Below are 21333 nucleotides of genomic sequence, written 5' to 3'. Positions count from 1 at the left end.
TTTATGGTGCTCTGTCCTGATCTACAATCATTAAATTACAATACTGGTCTATTTTCAGTCCAAGATACAATCTTTTCATTTCTGTTCAGGGCAGGAAGGTCTATCCATTCAGATATTGCAACGTGGTACAATGCCTGAAGTTAAATTTGAAAGGAAACATACAGAAAACGCATACAGTTTAAAACTATGCTCAAGTCTATTAGGCCATGCTAGAACTTTAAATCCATGCTGAAAAAGTATGCTTTTTTGAGCCATACTGAAATGAGCATTGTGGCTGGCCTTGCAGTCACTTCATTCTCACAGCTCACAAAATATGTTGGGATAAATGTCTTGTTCTTGTCGAAGCTTTTCTCATGTTCTAAAGTTCATTTTTGTGTTCGCTGCAAATCGTGACCTGAGATTCCAAATTCAGGGTCATCATATTAGGTTTACTTGATGTTTTTCTGTCAGTATGTTTGTTTATTGCAACATCAATCAGGCTCATTGTGCCTTTTTGTTATAATCAGAGTGGCAAAACAGGACATCCATAATTTGCAATATACATCTACAATCAAACCTACTTGTATCTATATCACAGAAAATGTAATTGAACAGTCAGTGAAACGTTTAACTTTTTTGCACAGAAATCTGAATGACTTTTACATGATTTCATCAGCATTTTAAACAATTTGTTCTAGCAATTTTAAATCTATAACCTGCAGATTATAATTTGCTCAGCCTTTCTAGTTAACCCTCCTTGATGTGGGCAGTTTATGTTCAGGTTTATAACCCCTGTACTCTCCCTAATTACCTCTTAAGTATCATCTCCTCTTGCTACTCAGCAATTTTAGCTTGACTTGAACATTAAAAAATAATGATAATATCGTGTTTATCATTTATTCTTTGATAAATTGGCTGTTAAATCAGATCAATACTGACTTATATAATAATGAAAATTTCACTGTCAACACTGCAAATATAACTATGAAGAGGTCTTGGAAGAGATTCTGACACACCCAAGACATCCCAGCAAGAAAATACCACGTGTGGCAATTAGATGGAAGCTATCCTGTCTGAGCACAAACATTCAATCTATGGGGAGAGGTGGAGTGATGGCTGTGCCTAGACAAAAATACAAAACAAAGGTTCATGAAAAATGTGGCTTATGATTGTTTAATACATGTTCTCCCAGAGCTTCTTGCCAAGCTGGTACGCCACCAATCTTAGATAAAAATGGAGCAGCTCATTGGATTAACTGAATAGCACTGTATTACAAAAATCTGAGTCAAAGTCAACAAAACGAAGAAAGCCCGGATGTCCCAACAATACCACAGGAAGCTGACACCACAGAATTTTTAAAGGAGAAGTCTCCTCCAGTTGTCTGCTGCTACAAGTGTGGGGAATCCAGGCACATAAATACCACTTCCCCAACTTAGACACTCCAATGTAGTGTGGATGAACTTGTAGCAAACATTATTATCTTCTTGTGCGATCTGCTTTCTTGTCCTCCCCTCACACAGGATATGCTGTTACAAATGGCTGAATGGTGCTGGCTTTAAATTGATTACAGCATCAACATCACCATTGTTGTCAATCGCTTTCTTCGTTCACAATAACTTACTAAAGATAATACCACCTTTACCTGTATACTCAGGGATGCATGAGTATATTCAATCATTGACTACACAATTTTGAGCATTTTTGAATGGTTGTCCATCCTGCTCCCTCATTGCATTTATTATTCATTGTAAACATTTAAGAATATTTCCCATGCCAAGATCCAACCTTAAAAGAAGTATTCCAAAGGCCTGACATAAAAGATGTGGTAAGGCAGCCTTTTGCTGTTAGACACCAAAAATCTGGAATACATTATCAATAGAGATATGCCAGGCTAACACCACAGATCATTAAAAAAAAAAAAAAAACCCACTATTTTAATTTGGCTTTTTTGTAGTTACATCTTAATTTTACTAATAAAGTAGAAATAGAATTAGCATATTAGCAATGAATCTGCAATTACTATTAACCTTTACTTTTTTCCCCCGTTTTCTTTTTCCATTTTATTTTCTGGTTCTTTTGTGGTGGCATTCTAGTTCTATATTTAAGGACTATACTTCTTTTAATTATATATCTATCTAATGCAAACGTGCATTTTTTTATTTGTTGTATACTATTTATTATATGGCGGCACGGTGGCGCAGTGGTAGCGCTGCTGCCTCGCAGTTAGGAGACCCGGGTTCGCTTCCCGGGTCCACCCTGCGTGGAATTTGCATGTTCTCCCCGTGTCTGCGTGGGTTTCCTCCGGGCGCTCCGGTTTCCTCCCACAGTCCAAAAACATGCAGGTTAGGTGGATTGGCGATTCTAAATTGGCCCTAGTGTGTGCTTGGTGTGTTTGTGTGTGTCCTGCGGTGGGTTGGCACCCTGCCCAGGATTGTTTCCTGCCTTGTGCCCTGTGTTGGCTGGGATTGGCTCCAGCAGACCCCCGTGACCTTGTGTTCGGATTCAGCGGGTTGGAAAATGGATGGATGGATGGATGGAACTTAACCAGAACTCTTGCTTTGAGGCCTACCTGATGCATCAAGTGGATGACTTAATTGAGAAGCTTAGCAATGTTTTTTTCCCCTCACAATGCTGAACATAACCAAGGGATTTTGTCAGGTTTCTTTAGCCCCAGACGTAAAAGAAAGAAAGGGGTTCAGCCTCCTTAGAGGTCACGAACTTCAGCGATACTGTAAAATCTTGCCTGGGAAAGGAAGAAAAAGGGAAAAAAGGAAGGAAGAGAGAGATCAAGCAGCCAACCTACACATATTATAACAATAATCAGGACCTGATTTAGGTCCTGATCATTAGTAAGTCTCCTACCGCGTGGATTGTTGGTGAGGATAATTGCAGGGCCCCGGCATCACAGAGAAGAAGCATAGAAAATGACTGATCTCAGGTGAGTTCTAGCTCTTTTATTTAAATATATGAACTAGAAAATTTAAAGAACTGGAATAGGGAATTTTTGTGGGCTGGCTCCCAAGGCATGAAGGATTTATTTGATCAGGACAAATTATGTACAGTGCGCTGCACAGCAGCTCTGCTGCCAAGAGTTGATTCTACAATAAAATAAAATAAAAATAAAAAGAGTAATAAAAATCATCACCCCGAAGGTGGACAGTAGAGGTCACGTAGTATATGCTTACCAAATTTCAGGTCAATAGTTCAAACGGTTTGTGAGCTACAGGTGATATAAAATCCTGGACAGACAAACAGACAGCCACGGTAGCGTATTATATAAGAAGATATCATTGTCAGGTACTCTCCAAAAGCTAGTAATGTCAGATTTCAAGAGCAGACTACCACACTTGTACCTACTGCATGTTATGATTGCTAAAGTACAAGTGAGAATATAAGGTTATCAAAAGTCATAAAGAGGATCTCAAGAAAATAAAGCCTAAAGTTTGATTTCTGAAATTGTGATTGTATACATTATGTTCAAATAATATAAGTTATATTACAGATTCTCTGTGAGACAGTTCTAAAAAGAGATTGGAAATGTCTGAGCTAAATCAGACAAATCTGCGAACACTGACTTACATATTGGGAGGTACAAAAAACAACAGAAACTTCCATTCTAGAACACAAATTTACTTGTGTATTTATTTGTCAGATCAAACCTGTGCAAATGGAATATATACATTCTGATTAAGGAAATATTTTAGGTTTAAAAATACTACATCCACATAAACTTGCTTCAAAAATATAAAAAAATTGCATTAAGGAAAATCTTAGTTTCACTTGAAGACAATCTTACTTTAAAAATGATGGAAAAATACAATTATAAGAGCAGCAAAGCAGGTAATCATACTTTGCACAATGCATTTTTCTGAATTCCATATAGTCCTTTATGCTTTGGATAAAAATATGAATGTGCACTTAAATGTAAATTTGAATTGCTTCTGCATTTGCATAAAGGTTTGTAGGATTAAAATACATTTTACTGAAAATTAATACCGTGATATTGCAAAGAAATTATTATAATACTTCACTATGAGATTAAAATTTGAAGACCATCTCTTCTGTAAGACCTGTACTGTTACCAACTGAATTTATGTGTTTCATTATAAGATTTCTAGTGTGTTTTTTTCTGGATGATTGCTGGTAAATGTTATTTCAGACAAACACATTACATTTGTTAGAGCTGTTTCCAATTAATACAAGTTCCTTGATTATTCTGTTGAGATGATAGAAATGAAGGTCTGCATGCAATCTTGCATAAATTGTTGGTGCTCTAAGGGATCCAACTTATTTTTGCCAGACATAATATTTACTTATACTATATAGTCCAGTGATATACCAACAGTTTTTAAACCATTTAGACAGATAGACATCATAATTCATCATAGCAATTGATTTTAGTCAGCAATGGTTTGTGGTGTTGTAGGTCCACAGCTCTCTCAGCAAAGGCCAGTTTTTTAAATGAATAATCTTCGCGCTCGCGGCATAGCGAGGGGGCGTGATAGTGTGGCTGAAGCGATTCCCGGGTGGATTTGTGCTGCGGACGTTTCTCACCTAAGTGCACAGGTGAGAGACGATCCGCTCCGTAATTGTTCCCGGGAACTGTTGATTGCCACAGCTGCCACATCCATTATAAAGAGAAGCCCGAGACGGTTAAAAGGGGAAAAAGAAATGAACGGAATGAGAAAGAGACAGAGGTTGCTGGAAGGAAGTAAGGAGAAAGCCGGTGTGTGAGAGAGAGAGCGTGAAGGCAAACGAGCGAGAGCATGCTCGAGTGCAGCTGGACTGTGGGCCCTAGCGAGGTGTGTAGCTAACACCTAGGGCAGCTGATTGTAGTCGCTCCTGCTGAGCATTTGGAGAAGAGCGGGAGTGACTAGCGAGGGAGGTGACTCGCCGTGGAAGACAGCGGGAGTCGGGAGACTTAGGCATGTAATCTCCAGCGTGGGAGTCCTGGCCATTGGAGAGAAAATAATTCACGGTCTGGGATGAGAGCGAGACCGAAGCTAGGATCGGGAGGCCTCCACACCTGAGTGATTGAGAGAAAGGTCAGCTGCAGAGAGAGTGTCTCGCTTGCTGCAGGGCCCAAACGGGAGAAGCAGGTGAGACGCTAGTGTAAAAGAAGCACCGGGCTTGTCATTGTTTTAAAGGACTGCTTCCAGCAACGTTTTAACCTCATCGTCTTTTAATAGATTATTTATTGGTTTGACTGCACTATTTATTTGAACACCATTGTTTTGTTTTGATTTAACACTAGAATTACCAGAGTCTACAAAAAAACTCGTAGATCCGGCCCACCTTAAAACCGTTCTCACCTCTCTTTTGTCTTCTAAATGTGCCGATTAAGAGGAGCAGCGAGCAGCCGGCTATTCCATCCCCCACCGTCACAGAACGTTCACTAAGTTTTCCCAGCTCATGGCTTGTTTGATTATCTGGGAGTGACTGAACTGCTGGAGTTTTAGAATGAAAATAATAGATCGCTATTTGGAATACATGCATTTCATGCATGTTCCGTTTCTACAGCAATCTGTGTAAACACATTGCTAAAACAGAAACTTTTTCATATTTTAGTAATAAATGTTACAAAATGTAGGCATAAACTATAGAATCTGTGAAGCCTGAAGTCCAAACATCAAATAAACATTTTCACAAAAAGTTCAAGGATGCTGCAACAGCTTCCGTGGCATAACGCTACGGTTTGCTGACTTGGGGCACAACAGCCCTGTCATGCTACAGAGACGTGAGTTCGATTCCCAGCTTTGAAGAAAGTGTTTTTTTTTTTTCCTCAAACGGACATTGAATTTATAAATTTGTATGCACTGTAAATCGTTATCTTTAAAATGTCAATCGCGGTTATTTCTGTTGATTAATTCATGCTTTTTTACTTAGAGTCAGAACAGGAGCTTTTTCTGCTTATTCAGCTTCTGATCTGACTCAAACAGCGCCAGTATAACTTCACACCCAACCTGACGCTGTTCGTTTTCAAATAATATTGCATTACTTCGACGATGTTTTCTGATTGGTACTATTCGCGTCATAAAATGATTTCTTCAAAACGTCACATATATTTGTCTCTTTCTTTTTTTAAAATGTGCGTTGTAGCACGCAGCAACTGGCCACCTGCATGTTCTTGCACACACTGAATAAGACCGCGCTATATGCAATCATCAGATTCAAATGTTAACAGTTATATAGCACAGAATGGAAATCAGCAGTTCTTAGCATTGCACCACGCAAGCTGTCATATCAACCGCCTACTGTAACTTGCTTTCTTTTTTCTTCGGTTATAGTCTTGAATAAAAGTGCACCTGTTTTGTTATACTTTTACATCAACATATATTCCTGTGTTTGAGATACATGGGCATGCTCAAAAAATACACGTATAATGCCACGAAAAGTGCATGCAGACACTTCAGTACACTGCAGAGCTTTAGCGCGTCTTTATGTGAAAACAGCAGTATCAGATGGGGAGTGTCTGATGATTGCATATAGCGCTGAAGTTACTGCTCTTTACTATGCTTTCCTCTGCATGTCCGGGAGTACAAAAGAAACAGCATACAGCAACACGTGGGGACTGGCAATATTGGGGGGAAAAAAACACGTGGTCGTATGTATCGTGATACACTGCAGAACTATAGAGCGTCTTTATGTGAAAACAGCAGTGTCAGGTGGGGGGCAGTAGGGAAGTATCCTGAACGCGACTGAGACAATAAAAAGTGAATTTAAAAAAAAAATAAAGCTAAGCTTTACAAATATCATAAATTACACTGGCTGTTACAGACTGAAATCAAATGTATCTTTTTATTCTAAAATAGTGAAAAATAGAACACTTCTCAAAATGGAGTTGTGCAGGATCGAACTCATGACCTTTGGATTCCCAGTCTGCAACTGATACTGTTGCGCCACGGAAGCAGTGATAGCTAATGCGTGTCAAAGTCACACACTAAGGTGGCTTTTTTTGGCGGTGGCTTTTTTTTTGTACCTTTTGTGAAAGTGTTTCTTTGATATTTGGACTTCAGGCTTCATACATTATATAGTTTATGCCTACATTTTGTCATTTGCTACTAGAATATTGTAAACCGTTTCTGTTTTAACAATGTATTTACACAGATTACTGTAGAAATGCAACACATATGAAATGCGTGTGTTGCAAATAACAATCTATTATTTCTACTCTAAAACTCCACTTCACTCCCAGATAATCAATCAAGGCATGAGCTGGGAAAAGCTTGTTTACGTTCTAAGTCGTTGGGGGGATGGAATAGCCGGCTGCTGGCAGCTTGTCTTTATCAGTACATTTAGATGACAAAAGACGCTGGCGGAGAGGTGAGAAGGGTTTTAAGAAGCGATTTAAGGTGGGCCGGATCTACGAGTTTTTTCGTAGGCTCTGGTAATTCTAGTGTTAATAAAAGCACTTTTGTACCATCCCCTTGCTCCATTGTCATTGCCTCACTGTCTAGCTCATTGGTAACATTACCGACACTGTAGGGTTCAAGGGCTCCCAAACAGCAGATGGGAGCATGGAGTCGAACCCGCATCGTCACATGGTTATCATTTGGTGTCCTGTAATTTTGGCAGTAAGAAGGCATACTTTTCCACTCCTGTACATTTTAAGTGCACAAGTGCACATCAGAACTGGAATGTTACAAAACGAGTTGTACGATTTATGTGTAAATAGTAATAAAAATCATGGCGGCATTTCTGCCCTTACTTTGAAATAAAGGTTCATTTATTAAGTAGATTAGCCCTGTTTTTGCTTTTTGTTTTGATTTCAAAAAAGCCACTGAAGCGCCACTCATTTCTCCTCCATTGCTGTCCTGCACTAAGGACTATTCTAACTACAAATGCTGTACGAATACCCTACTTGCAGGGTGGGACTGGAAGACTTTATCCTTGGATCAGTGGGTGCCCTTGGTAATTTTTATTTATATCCTTTGCATTACAAACACTCATTATCTTTCTGTTCTCTTCTGGAGCCAAATTGCATTGGTCAGAATACAAAAGCATTGCTTTAAAAAAAGTAAATATACAATGTCTTGTCTGGCATCACTAACACTGTTGGCATAGGGTCACTTCAATAGCCTGCTGTCTTTGATTTGAGTACAACAACCATATGGCAAATAGAGGGAACAACACATACTATATAGAATAAAACACTGATCAACACCCCTTCATTAACTACGTCTAAAATAGCAATCTACTTTGATACGGGAGCTCACACTCCTTATTTCTGTGCTTGTACTATATTTACTGAAAGATCTGAATCAATAGTTGATAATCAGATGCAGGTAAAAATAGGAAAAAGCTCAAAGTATAAAGTAATTTAATTTAGATTATAAAGTTAAACATATGTACTCCTTTTTTGTTTATTAAAGTAATCTGAGAAATTGGTCATTAGCTCTAAACCCCAAGGTGGCCTAACAGATTAGAAGCCACTACATTACATAGTTTCTTACAGGAAATTCAAACTCAGATCCTTGAGTGCCATATTGCTTGTAGGTTTTCATTCCATTTTCTTAACTAGCAACCAGTTACTGGAGTTTTTGGAATATACATTGTTGCCTTGATTTTAACTGATTTGCTTTTTAAGATTCTGGCTTCAAGTATTCAATGTAATCAATTTTATAGTTTGAAATCAATTACTGATGTTAATTACACATGCTATTTTACTAACTGTACGGAATTTCAGAGCAAAGCATATGTTCCATTACCATTAGTAGATTGGGAGCGTGCACTGTTAATTAGTGCATTGCCACACCCACCACATACTGAACCACCTGGATTGGAACCCAAGTGCAGCAGATGGCACCTCAGCATCACACTGGAACAATTTGAGGTGTTTTATGGTGGCTGGAGTGCCAATCCTACCACCAACACCCAAGTTTTCCCTGTAAGCTGGAAGACCTGTTTACAGAGCTGGATGCAGATTAATGGCATACTCAAGGTTAAGGGCCTTGCTCAAGGGCCCAATGGAGTAGAGTCACTTAAAGTCTAACTCAATTAAATTAAGGAAGCAAATTAAGAAAGTAGCTGGACAGAAAATCTGCAGTCATAGAGGCCCTTCAGTAATTGAGATTGAGATCTTTGGTTTAGTATGTGATCATTTAGCTGCTCAGTAGTAATTTACAACAGAAAAATTAGTATTCAGAGCTAATTAGAGTTTAAAAGTTCATAAGGGGGCAATGATCCTTTAACCAAAGCACTGGAGAAAATAAAAGATGAGACTAAAAATGTAGAAGAGCTGGTAGAACAAGGACTTGGAAAGGAAGTGAAATGCAGATGTCTGCAATCTAGTAAGGGAGCACGGTTTAGTCTTAATCCAGGTCTGCATATTATTAATGCATTAAACTGAAATAATTATTAAAAGGTGGAAAATAATTACTGTTTATAGTTTTTGCAGCTATAAAAGAAAAACCACAAAATTAATTTGCTAATATTAGTAGGCTTACCTTTTTATAGGTTTTTTCTCTGGCTGGATTCCCAGAGGACCTGACTCCATTTTCAGTGACAGATGACATCTAAAAAAGATTTTTTTTAATGTACTTGTAGAGCTTTTCACTAAGCATTTTAACTATAACAGAAAAAAGTTTGTAAGCTAAGTAACCAGAATAAATAAAATGAATGGCAAAAAGAAAGCATGCAAAATTTCTGTTCTATTCTCTTTATATTTCTCCATTAATAACTTATAGTCTGATTAAGAATTATGTTAAAATTGCCAAATTGTAATAAAAGACAAGAAATACAAGAAGCAAATATCCTAGGTCTCATTGCCATTTACTGTCTCTTTATTATTAGATTACAATTATAATTTATTATTACTATTATTGACTGATTGTTTTGATGAAAAACAGAACACATTTAACTTAAATGTTTAGACACCGATTTTCATAGGAGCTTAAAAAAGCAGGTGTTTTTTGACATTATATTTGATATATTCACATTAATTTCCTTTTCTAAGTCAGGCCTGTTGTAAGTCTCATTGGATCAGCTGCAGTGTGCTGTCTGCTGGGAATGATCATGTACGTATCTGGTCTTAGTACGTATTTACGGTAACAAGGCTAACTTTTGAGTTTAGCACTGTTGCAGTGTGTCCCTAGAGAAATGGACTAGTACAGACAAAGACTAAGTGCTGTTGCATTCAGCCTATTGGAGATGGAGAACAGGAACAAAGTTGTGTACTAACTTAGACCCCCTCGTGAGCAGATTTACAGTGGGTATTAGGTAATGTTATAAAGTGAATCCTACACGCATCAGAGAGACTGTTACAGACAAGAGAAATCATAAATATACCATTAAAAATATGGAACCCATATTTTATAATTATATTTGTACTGAAATATAGTGTGATAATGAATGAAATATATTAAACTCAATGCCATAGAAAATGACATGCAAGGCATGGAAATATAATATTTAAATTGTGGAATGTAAGAAACAGAAAAATATGGACAAATACACATTGAGCCATTAATCTTCAGTTAAAAGATGCAGAGTCAGTGTCCCTAATAATGAAATCACTCAGCCACCAGTTTGGAAAATGTGCATTGAAAGATGCTGCCAGATTCTTCCATAATATATTCCTTCTGAATGTCATGAAGTTAACTTTGTGGGTGTCCTCCATATCTTTTAAGAGATCTTTCACAATATCTCTCTATTATAATAAAAAAATCTTGGGAAGAGAGACAAGACGCGACTTTCTCAGAGAGACACTTTCACGTCCCGCGAGACGAGACTTTGTGCCAAGAGATTTAACCATGCCCGGGGCTGGAAATAAAAGACAAACAGTAGATGACAAAGTAGAACGTCGTAAAGAATTCAAAAACGTTGGCGCGATACACATGCAGTGCAGGTTAGAGATAATGGAAGTACGAAAATTCGAAAGTCTCAAAAAATGATAGTAAAGATTGCATTAGCGCAAACAAACGGAAATTATTACTTGTTGAAATAACGGAACAGCGAAAAGAGATCGAATATACTGTTCAGATTTAAAGTTTAGTTCGAAGACTTGTAAATTATCCTGTTTGTATTGCCATCAGGGAAAAGTAGTGTTTCTTCCCAATGAAGAGGCATATCTGCGAGAATTAAAAGATTTGCTGTTTGGTGAAAGTGAAATCCTGCGAGAGAAAATTTCAAGCCCCGTAAGACAAGACTTTATGCAAAGAGATTTGAAAAAGTCCTGCCCACACCTAAAACATTTACAACCACGTTTCACTAAAATAGTTCAGGTTCATTTGTCAAAATAAAATAAAAATGAGTATAAACTCATTTAACACTGTAAAAATGGACAGGATACACAAAATATATCAGTCTCCTTATTAACATTATGAAGGTGTCGCAGGTGGCTGGGGGGGCAACCGCCCTGGTACCTATGGGGACCACGGGTACGGAGCTTTGAAGCTCAACCCTGTAGGGGCCCGTGGTCACCGCCAGGGGGCGCCCCAATGCCTTTGGAGCCCTGGACCTCAGCACTTCTGGGGGGAAGAGGATCGGGGACACCGGGAGTGCTTCCAGTATGCAGCTGGCATTTCCGCCACACTGGGGAGTGCTGGTGGAAGATTGCCAGGAAGCACCTGGAGCACATCCGGGTGATTATAAAAGGGGCCGCCTCCCTTCATTCAGGGCTTGAGTCGGGAGGTCGAGAGACAAAGTCTAGGAAGAGACGAGGAGGTGGCCTGAAGAGTGAAGGCATTGTGTTGTGGCCATGACTTTGGGGACTTTTGGGGTTTGTGTGCACTGTAAATAATGTTCAATAAACGGGTGTGGGTTGATTTCAACGTGTCTGCCTGTCTTTGTCCGGGTCATCTTCCACAAAGTGTATTTTTCATGATGTTCTTGACAAATTACTATTTGTGTTCCAGTTGCCTCTTGGTGTGTATAATAATTTCTGAGTTAATACTATACTCAGTAATAAAATCAAAAGCTAAAAGATAACAATATGGCTTTAAAAACAACATAAGAACTACATGCATGAATATGTCAAAACTAATTGCTTGAAAATGTTTCACTGGTGAAGGACAAAGAGCATGTCTGCTTTAAAGAAGAGTGGTGACATTATGTTACAGAAACATTAACTGTTCTATAATGACAGCGAATTAAAGACAAAGCTTATGGTTTCTGTCCATCCAGAAAGAACAATGTAAACTATGTATTAATGTCAAAGCAAATACATATCTGACAAAAATGTATAAACAGAGGTGACTCGATAATGCCCCTAGCCCCAGCCTCAATTTATTTTATGACTTCAAAGGACAGTCATATTAGTACAGTATATAATATCGGTTTGGGGGTCATTTGTACCTCTAGGACACTGAAGCACAATCAAATTATTTTATTAAACTGAAAAGTGTAGTTGTCCCCTGGTAGTTACGTTTGGTGGGGAGCTTGGCTTTGCCTTGGTACCTGTAGGTACCTACTCAAGTGTCTACTAAACCTTAGCATAGAGCTGTCCCTGGCTTTCCCAAAAAGTAGTTTTTTTAAGACAAGAGAAGTACTACATTACTACACTATTATATGCCTGTAAGCAGTCAGTATCGACTAGCAGGTTATGCATTTACTTACTGAGTGGATCTTTGTGTGGACTCCACCATCTATAGGGAAAAACTCAGGGCATGGAGCTAATTTCTATAACTACAAACCTGTGTTTTTGCTGGCTATTAGTTAATTAAATCTTTCTCTTTAAGTGAATGCCATTGTTTCCTTTGTTTCTTTGCTATTTGTCTGTCTCTTTGCAGTCACATATTAACAACAATTTGACTTCAATCAGTAGACAAAAGTGTTTTCAGTGATACGGCTACATACCTTTTAGGTGACCTGCTGCTACAGTTGATATAAATAACAGACACTTACATTTGTAATTTGTGAATGTTGCTGTAGTGTTAAGAAAATATTCCTCTCATCAATTTGTCTTCATTTTATTAGGTAATAATCATCCATACGATGTTCAGACTGGGATATTCTAATATACAACTAAAAGGGGCTTGAGTCTGTCCCAGAAACACAGGACATAAGGAAAGGACCATAGCTGGACAGAGAATCACTTCATCACTGGACACACTCACTCATACTTACTTGTCAATTTAGAATCACCAATCAACAAATACATTTTGGAATACAGATGTAAATAACTGTGTAGAGAAAAGCTAAAAAGACACGTAGAAATAACTAAATCCTCACAGATTGTTAACTGGCTAGGATTTGAGCACTCCCAGACGCTGGAGATGTGAGATAACAATGCAAGCCCTGTACCACCATGCCACACACAGTCAATACCTAGTGGAATAAATTTACTAATTGTTTTTAAATGAGGGCTATAATTAATTTTTAACACCTAAATAATACGTAATTAATATCAAAAACATCTGAGTATTGTTTTTGCACATTCCATTTGAATGACTTTCCATATTTAGTCACTTAATAGTAAATAATAATTTGCAAAAAAACAAATATTGTTTTGCAAATGGTTGGGCTGCACATTACGACACTCCCTATGTTTCATGAAACCTCTGAAAATAAGTGTAAAGTTTGTTTTTTTTTTTCCTAAGAGAAAAAACGGTCCTTGTTATTTGCTTTCTCTTATCATTGTCCTCAAGTGGAGCATGACTGCTGCTTTAATAAATTTAACACACGACCTTGGAACAGGACCTCAGATTGGATGAAAGAAACCAAACCAGTATAACCAATACATGGAACAGATAGATATACTGCATCAAAATTATGAACACTAGCCATTTGCTTATAAATTAATACCAGGAGCATTAAGAACCATACATAAATGTCTATAGGTAAGTAGCATATACTATGTAAATTTTGCAAAAAACATGCCCACATATAGATTATTGCAAAAATAATGCTTGATTTTTGCTTAATGATTTTTTAAAAAATTTTTCCTGTTATTTCGGTGTTGTCATATCATTACACTTTTGTGCATATATTTCTGTATGGGTGTCATCACTTCAGAGATTTGCATCACTTTAATGCTATGTGGTGGCCACGCAAGTGATGCATATGCTATGTAACATTAACATATTATGGCCATGAGAACTAACCATTATTTGAATACTGTAAAAAAAACTCCTTGTTAGGAAGAGTTAGATTTTAATTTTGTATTAGACTTTGAATTTAGCACAACCCAAATTAATCTATTGTCTGAGATGTTTGGATCTTGACAGTGACTACCAATTTGTAATAACACTCAATTAAATGAAACCAGGACTCATATGGAAACATTCCAGTGGTTATAACACCAAAGCTGTGTTTCTATTAGGTATTATGTTTTATTTTTATTAAATTCTATTGGTAAATTTGTACAATATTCTGAATAGATGAAAAGAGAAATGGTCTATACAAAAAGCAGTTAAATTAAATGCACTTAAGTGAATTAAATACTTTTTCCCACTGAGGGCAGTGTTTATGTATATACATGCTTAAGTATACACAAAAATACACACATACACCATTTTTAAGTTAAGCACTAGTAGGATATTAACCAATGAATGACCTTTTGTGCCTTAAATAATACAAATTCAAGCACTCTACCTTGTTTAACTGATCTGAAAGTCATCTGATGATCACGATGATAAAATATTTCACTCATGTGACCACTAAAGTTGCATGCTGTTAAATGACCTGAAAGACATTGAAAAGCTTTAATTAATACTAGAAAGGACAACCTCCTACATCCTGGTATGAAGTATTTCTATACAAGGTGTCGCTCTGTCTACCTTTATTAATTGCTCTATTCTCGCCAATAATACAATATACAGTGCAGTATTGTCCAAATAATGCTTCAGAGGGTATAGTAATATTGCTTTTATACAGACAGATTCTTTGTAAGTAATGAACAGAAGTTTGGGCACCTGTAAGAATTGTTTGCATCAACTTTCAGGGCTTAATTTAATTGCTGATGAAAAACAAACAATAGAAGTTAATTAATTAAGCAGTTGTTAACCTTGTTACCTTGTTCCCTTGTAATCTTATTACTTATTCCCTGAAAAAAAGCTGTTTACTTTAAAAAAAATAAGATCATTTTAATATTTTGGCAAACAAAACTTTATTTTTATGCTCTAGTAGTTTACTGCTTTCCTTCGTACCTTTTCAGGTTATTCACTACTTACTGGAAAAATGGAAACATATGGGTTTTCTAAAACTTTTGACGTGTATCAGTGTGTATGTATATAAATTACTGTATTTAAATAAATAATACTTACACACATACACAGACTCTTAAGTTTAAACATCAGATGAATTTGCCAGCTACTTGCTCCTACTTTATTAAAACTTCTTCCACCAGCTTTTCATAAAATATAGGCACGTGAAAGGGTTTAACCAAACGTTTTCAAACAATCAAGTGCATATCATGAATATACTGCATAGCAAAGAATAGTTTTTGTGGTTAAAAATGTAATTATATACCATTTTTATTATATACCAAATGATCTGCATAGCATCAAATATTAAGAACGGAAGCGATATGAAATGGTAGCCTTATTTTAGGTTGATCTGTTTGCCAAACTATTTCTTTTGTTATTGATTTTATTTGAAGAAATTAACATTCCATACAATCAAGCCTAACTTATATAACAAAGAAAATAACATTACTTACAAATAAGTCAAACTTAACTAACCAGAATTCATCCCCCACCCGAGAGAAAGAGAGGAGAGCCAACAATAAGACCAAATCTTTAAAAACAACATAGAAGGGAGAATATCCTTTTCCCTGGTATACATGCTTATTCTAAACTTTTTTAAATTAGATCCTGCCACAGATCCTTTAAGAAAGAATTTGATTTTTCTAAATTCAAATAGTATAGAACAGTTACCCACTGACTTACAGCAGGTGGGCTGAGATTCTTCCGGTTGAACAAGATAAGTTTATGTCCTAGTAGTGTAGCAATTATAATCAATTAGTCCTCGACATTAAGCCTGTCTGGGAGTACACCAAACACAGCTGTTAATGGGTTAGGACTGATAGTGACAAAAAAGACTATCTGAGATGTATTCAAAGATTTATATAAGATTTATGTTAATTTGGTACATGCCCAAAATATGTGGCCCAGTGAGGCTGGAACTCAATTGCAATATTCACAGGTTGAATCTTGTTCTGGATACATTTTAGACAATTTTAAATGAGATAAATGTGATCGATACAAGATTTTAGTTGAATGACTGAATGCTTCACACATAGAGCTAGAGCGTATTTTATGCATGGCTGCCTTCCACTCAGTTTCTGAAATGTTGAGTAAGAGATCCTTTTCCCACTGTACTCTGGGATCTTTAAAAGGAAGGGACTTTAAAATGGTTTTATATATTATAGAAATGCTGTCCGAGTCCCCAAAACTAATCAATATATCCTCTGGAATAGAAATAGGTGGGAGGCGAGGAAAATTGGGCAGATTTTGTTTAGCAAAGTTTCTAATTTGGAGATAGTGGAAAAATTGTGTTGATGGGAGATTCAATTTGGAGTGTAATTGTTCATAGGATGCAAAACCATTATCTATAAACAGTTCTCTAAGTATTTTAATCCTGGACCTTTCCTAAACATTAAATACTGTGTAGGTTTGAAAGGGTAGAAAAAGATGATTATCATGCAAAGGTGCAACAGATAAAAGCTTCTCTGCCTTAAAATGCTTCCTGCATTGGTTCTATATTATGAGTGATTGACAGACAATTGGATTATTAGTATATTGACAATAATTTGTATTTACTGGGGCACAAAGCATGGCATATGTAGAGCAGCAACAAGAGTTTATTTCTATTGCAGACCAGGCTTGTGTAAAATCATTGATTTGTGTCAATTTCCACATCTTTATATCTTGCATATTTGCAGCCCAGTAATAAAATTGAAAGTTAGGTAGTTCCATTACCCCTTTCTGATTTAGGTGTTGGTAAAGTCACCCTTTGGATGCATGGATGTTTTGAATTCCAAATAAATGAGGTTATAATTGAGTCTAATTTATTAAAGAATGATTTTCTAATGTATATGGGGATGCTCTGAAATAGAAAAAGAAGCTTAGGAAGGATGTTCACGTTGACAGTACTGATTCTCCCTGCTAATATGAGATGGAAGGTAGACTATCTGTTCACATCTTCTTTAATATTTTCCATGCCGATTGCAAAATTTTGTTGAAAAAGATCCTTGTATTTACTTGTGATGTTTATCCCTAGGTATTTACACTGATCTGCTAAAATAAATGGGTATTAATTTTGAGTCCAGATATCTTTTGAAAATCTGCTAGTGCATTAAGGACTATTGTGAGTCTGATATATACAATATGATGTGACCTACATAAAGCAGTATTTCTCTGATGCATTTCAAAAGTGAATGGCCAAATGCTCAACGGCAATTGCAAAAAGCAATGGTGATAGGGGGTATCTTTGTCTGGTCTGATGTTCTAGTTTGAAATAATGTTGCTAATACAGAGGCTTCTGGTCTGGCATAAAGTAGTACTATTCATGTACATATGTTTGGGCCAAACCCAAATGTGTGCAATGTGTTGAACAGGTAGATATATTCACCCATGTCAAATGCTTTTCCTGTATCCAAAGATCTCTGGTGTGTAAGATTTTATGGGTGAGTATATTACATTAAACAAACTTTAAAGATTAGAAGCTGTGTGTGCCTTTAATAAATCCGGTTTGGTCTTGTGATACTACAGAAGGAAGCACTTTATCAATATTTCTAGCTTGGACTTTGGAGAGTATGTTAACATCATTATTCAGAAGTGAAATAGGTCTGTATGAAACACACTGCAATAAATTCTTATTTTATTTTGGAAAGAGAATAATTAATGCTTGGCAAAAAGTCTGAGGTAGAATTCTGTTGTTGCTAGTTTCTATAAACATTGCTAATAATAGTGCAGCTAACTTATTTGAAAGTTTTTATAAAATTCCACTGGGTAGCGATCAGGGTCTGCTGCTTTACCACTTTGAAGTGAGTTTACAGCATTCAGTAATTCTAAGAGTGTTAGAGGTGTGTCCTGTTCCTCTGCACTAAGAGCATATTGCTGTAATATTTGTAATGCATCAAAAAACTCGTTACATTGTGTCTTATCTTCTTTCAACTGAATAGAATATAAGGATTTATAGTACTCTCTAAATGTGTGGGTTATATTTTTATGGTCAATGATTTTATCTCCATCTGTGTTTCTAATTTCTATAATTGCATTGCAAACTTCCTGCTTCTGGATTTGTTGAGCTAAGATCTTAGCCTTCTATCCATGTTCATAGTAATGATGTTGCGATTTAAAGATGAGCTGTTTTGTTTCTTTTGTTGTCAAGAGATTAAATTCTAATTGTAGAACCTGTTTTTTCCTATAAAGTGCCTCATTTGGAGACCTGGCGTATTCTTGATGTATTCTGGTAATTAACTCTGGCGTCTTCTTGGTCTCCACTTTTTTTTTGTTGTGGGAAAGATATAAAGTAATCTGTCCTCTTAAAAAGCCTTCAGAGTTTCAAAAGGAGTATTCCTGCAGAAACCCCTGTGGATGCATTTGTCTCTAAAAATAATTAATTTGCATATAAATGAATTCTCATCAGTTAATGACATGGGGTTAAGACGCCAGCTGCAAAATGATTTAAGATCCTTGGTCAGAAGAGCATGATCATAGATAACAATAGCGTCATACTTGCAAGATTTGATAGTGGGTATTGAATTATTATCTATAAAGAAATAATCAGTTCTTAATGAACTATAATGTACTTATGAGAAGAAGGAATATGTTCAAGTATGGATTTCAAAATCTCTATCGTTCTGATAAGTTCTGATCCATTATAAACAATATGATTATTTTTGCAATATTAGATGTAGTTGAGGACCCATCTAGGTCTGGATTTAAAACACAAAGTCTCCAACCATTATAATTTGAACTGTTCATATTAGGAATAAATGCAAATACATTTTGGAGCAGATGCTGCAGCGTGAGGTCCTGGTTAATCCAACTCAGTCTGTGGCAGGTGAAGGTGAACTTGAGGCCAGCTTAGACTTTGATATACCTTTAGATACCTTTTCCTTCTCTTCCTGACCCCTTTGTCTTCTGCTGATGCTTTTAATATACTTGTAATTAAATCCTCTTGGGTTGACTAAATACAGGATATCTCAGATAGATAATAAAAAAGCTACCAGTGGAGCACTGTCTTAGACATAAAACTCTCGCAAGGGACAAAACCAAAACCTTTATTTGCTAATAAAATCAAGTGCTTTAATTTAAGCCTTTACAGAAACATCTCTTTAAACCTAGTACATTTAAAAAAAAATATTAATATTAAGGCTGGGCTCAGTTTAGTCCTTAAAATTGTAAAATTGTTATGCTTTTGTGCTTTTTTATCTTAAATATAGTTAATGTTTACTTGCTCATAATGTTCCACTTTTAACAGCCTTTAAGGTAATTAACACTATACATCATATACAGTATTACTAATAATAAATACACATTTTATATAGAAAGAATTCAGACCCTTTCCAGTTTTTCAGATTTTGCTATGCTGCAGCCTTGTGCTAAAATCTTTTAAATTCAACACTAAAAATCCCAGAATGACAAACAAATTTTATTTAAAAAAAACACTAAAGTGTCATACTGACACAAATATTCAAACCCTTTGCTCAGTATTTACTTGAAGCACCTTCGACAACTTTTACAGCCTGGTGTCTTCTTCACTATTTAATGACTGGGGATTTTCTCATATTTTTCTCTCCTTTCAAGCTCTGTCAGACTGGATTCAGAACATAGGCGGACAGCTATTTTCAGAGATGTTTGTTTAGGTTCAAGTCTGGGCTCTGGCTGGGCAACTCAACAACATTTCCAAAGTTGTCCCTAAACTACTCCTGTATTGTCTTTGCTGTGTGTTTAGGGTCATTGTTCTGTTAGAAGGTTAATCTTTGGTGCAGTCTGAGGTCCAGAGTGCTCAGGAGCAGGTTTTCATCAAGGATATCTCTGTAGTTTGCTCTGTTCAGCTTTCTCTCAGCCTTTTCTAGCCTCCCAATCACAGCAACTAAAAAACAACACCACAACATGACGTTGCCACCACTATGCTCCTTTGAAATGGTATTACAAAGATGATGAGTGGTGCCTGGTTTCCCCAAGACATGATGACAGTAATCTTTGTTTCAATAGATCAGGGGAAACTTGTTTCACACAGTGGGTTTCCATGTGTTTTTTTTTTTTTTTAACCTGAGGAGAGGTTTCTCTCTGGCCACTTTGTCATAGAGCCCAGATCGGGAAAGAGTTGCAATTGCTCTCCTGGAAGTTTCTCCCATTTCCATGTAGGTTCTCTTGGTCACCTTTGCTACCAATGGCCCTTCTCTCACAATTGCTCATTTTAGTTGGGTGGCCAGTTGTAGGAAGAGTTGTGGGTGTCTGAAAGATCTTCTATTTATGAAGTCAACTGTGTTCTTAGGGACCTTCAATGTTGCATTTATTTATTGTAGCCTTCCCCAGATCTGTGCCTTGACAAAATCCTGTCTCTATGCACTGCAGGTAATTCCTTCAATCTCATGGCTTGGTTTATGCTCTGATACAAATTGTCAACTGCATGACCTTATATAGACAAGGGTGTACCTTTCCTAATTAGGGTTAATCAATTGAACTAACCACATGTGGACTGCAAACAAAGTGCAGAAACAGCTCAATGATAGCCACTTGAGCCAGATTTCAAGTGTCATTCAAAAAGTCTGAATATTTATGACAATGTAGTATTTTAGTTTTCTCTTTAAATAGATTTCTAAATTATTTTTGCTTAGTCATTCTGTGTTAGTGAGTATTGCTTGATGGGGGGGAAAAATAATTTAAATGATTTAGTACAATAGCAAAATGTAAAAAAGTGCCACAACCAGCTGTTGTATAACTTGAAATCAAAGGGGCAAACAGCATGTACATTATGAACCACTTCTTTTGAGGTTACAAGAATACTTAAACTGGCTGAAATAAAAAATAAATAAAATGAACAAATTCTCTGGGATGTAAATGTACATAGATTTGTTAATGTTTAGTAATAAGATCTAAAAAATGAAAACATAAAACACTGCATACAACATGCAATTTTTCCAGAATGCATAATCTAAGCTCATTTAAATTTTACTCTAAATTTGATGTAAGTGTTAAATTTACAATCTCCTCTGGTGAACTTGGAATCTAGTTGTAAATTAATTGATAGCCATAAGCCTCCAGAAAGTATCACTGGTTATGTACTAAATAAAACTACAGTAACTGTACTGTTCATAGCAGAGTCTACATTCAAATATTGCAGAGTCTGCATTCATATATTCATCAAGTGTAAGCAAAAGTCTATGGGAGAAAATCAGACCCAAGCAAATATCCGGTATGTCCTCTCAGTTGCGAGAAGCTGATCATACAGTACCTGCCA

The 21333-nt window shown here is 36.5% G+C and overlaps 1 protein-coding gene across 5 annotated transcripts in view; it reads right to left on the bottom strand.

The window, feature by feature from the left end:
• Positions 1 to 21333, bottom strand: part of LOC114652120 (phosphatidylinositol 4-phosphate 5-kinase type-1 beta-like) — a 181504-nt gene that overhangs the window by 87754 nt on the left and 72417 nt on the right. For 2 of the 5 annotated variants that reach the window (XM_028802324.2, XM_028802325.2), the window contains 2 exons: positions 14512 to 14601; positions 9426 to 9494 (listed from right to left, as the gene is read on the bottom strand). In XM_028802324.2, the coding sequence (XP_028658157.1) occupies positions 9426 to 9494 (69 nt within the window). In that variant the 5' untranslated portion in view covers positions 14512 to 14601. Of the gene's footprint in view, positions 1 to 2548; positions 2723 to 9425; positions 9497 to 14511; positions 14602 to 21333 lie in introns of those variants that run through there. The other 3 variants (XM_051927787.1, XM_028802326.2, XM_051927788.1) reach the window with 2 other exon arrangements.

This window comes from Erpetoichthys calabaricus, chromosome 5, assembly GCF_900747795.2.
Source record: "Erpetoichthys calabaricus chromosome 5, fErpCal1.3, whole genome shotgun sequence".
In the NCBI taxonomy this organism is placed as follows: domain Eukaryota; kingdom Metazoa; phylum Chordata; class Cladistia; order Polypteriformes; family Polypteridae; genus Erpetoichthys; species Erpetoichthys calabaricus.
This window is presented reverse-complemented; position numbering and strand designations above follow the sequence as displayed.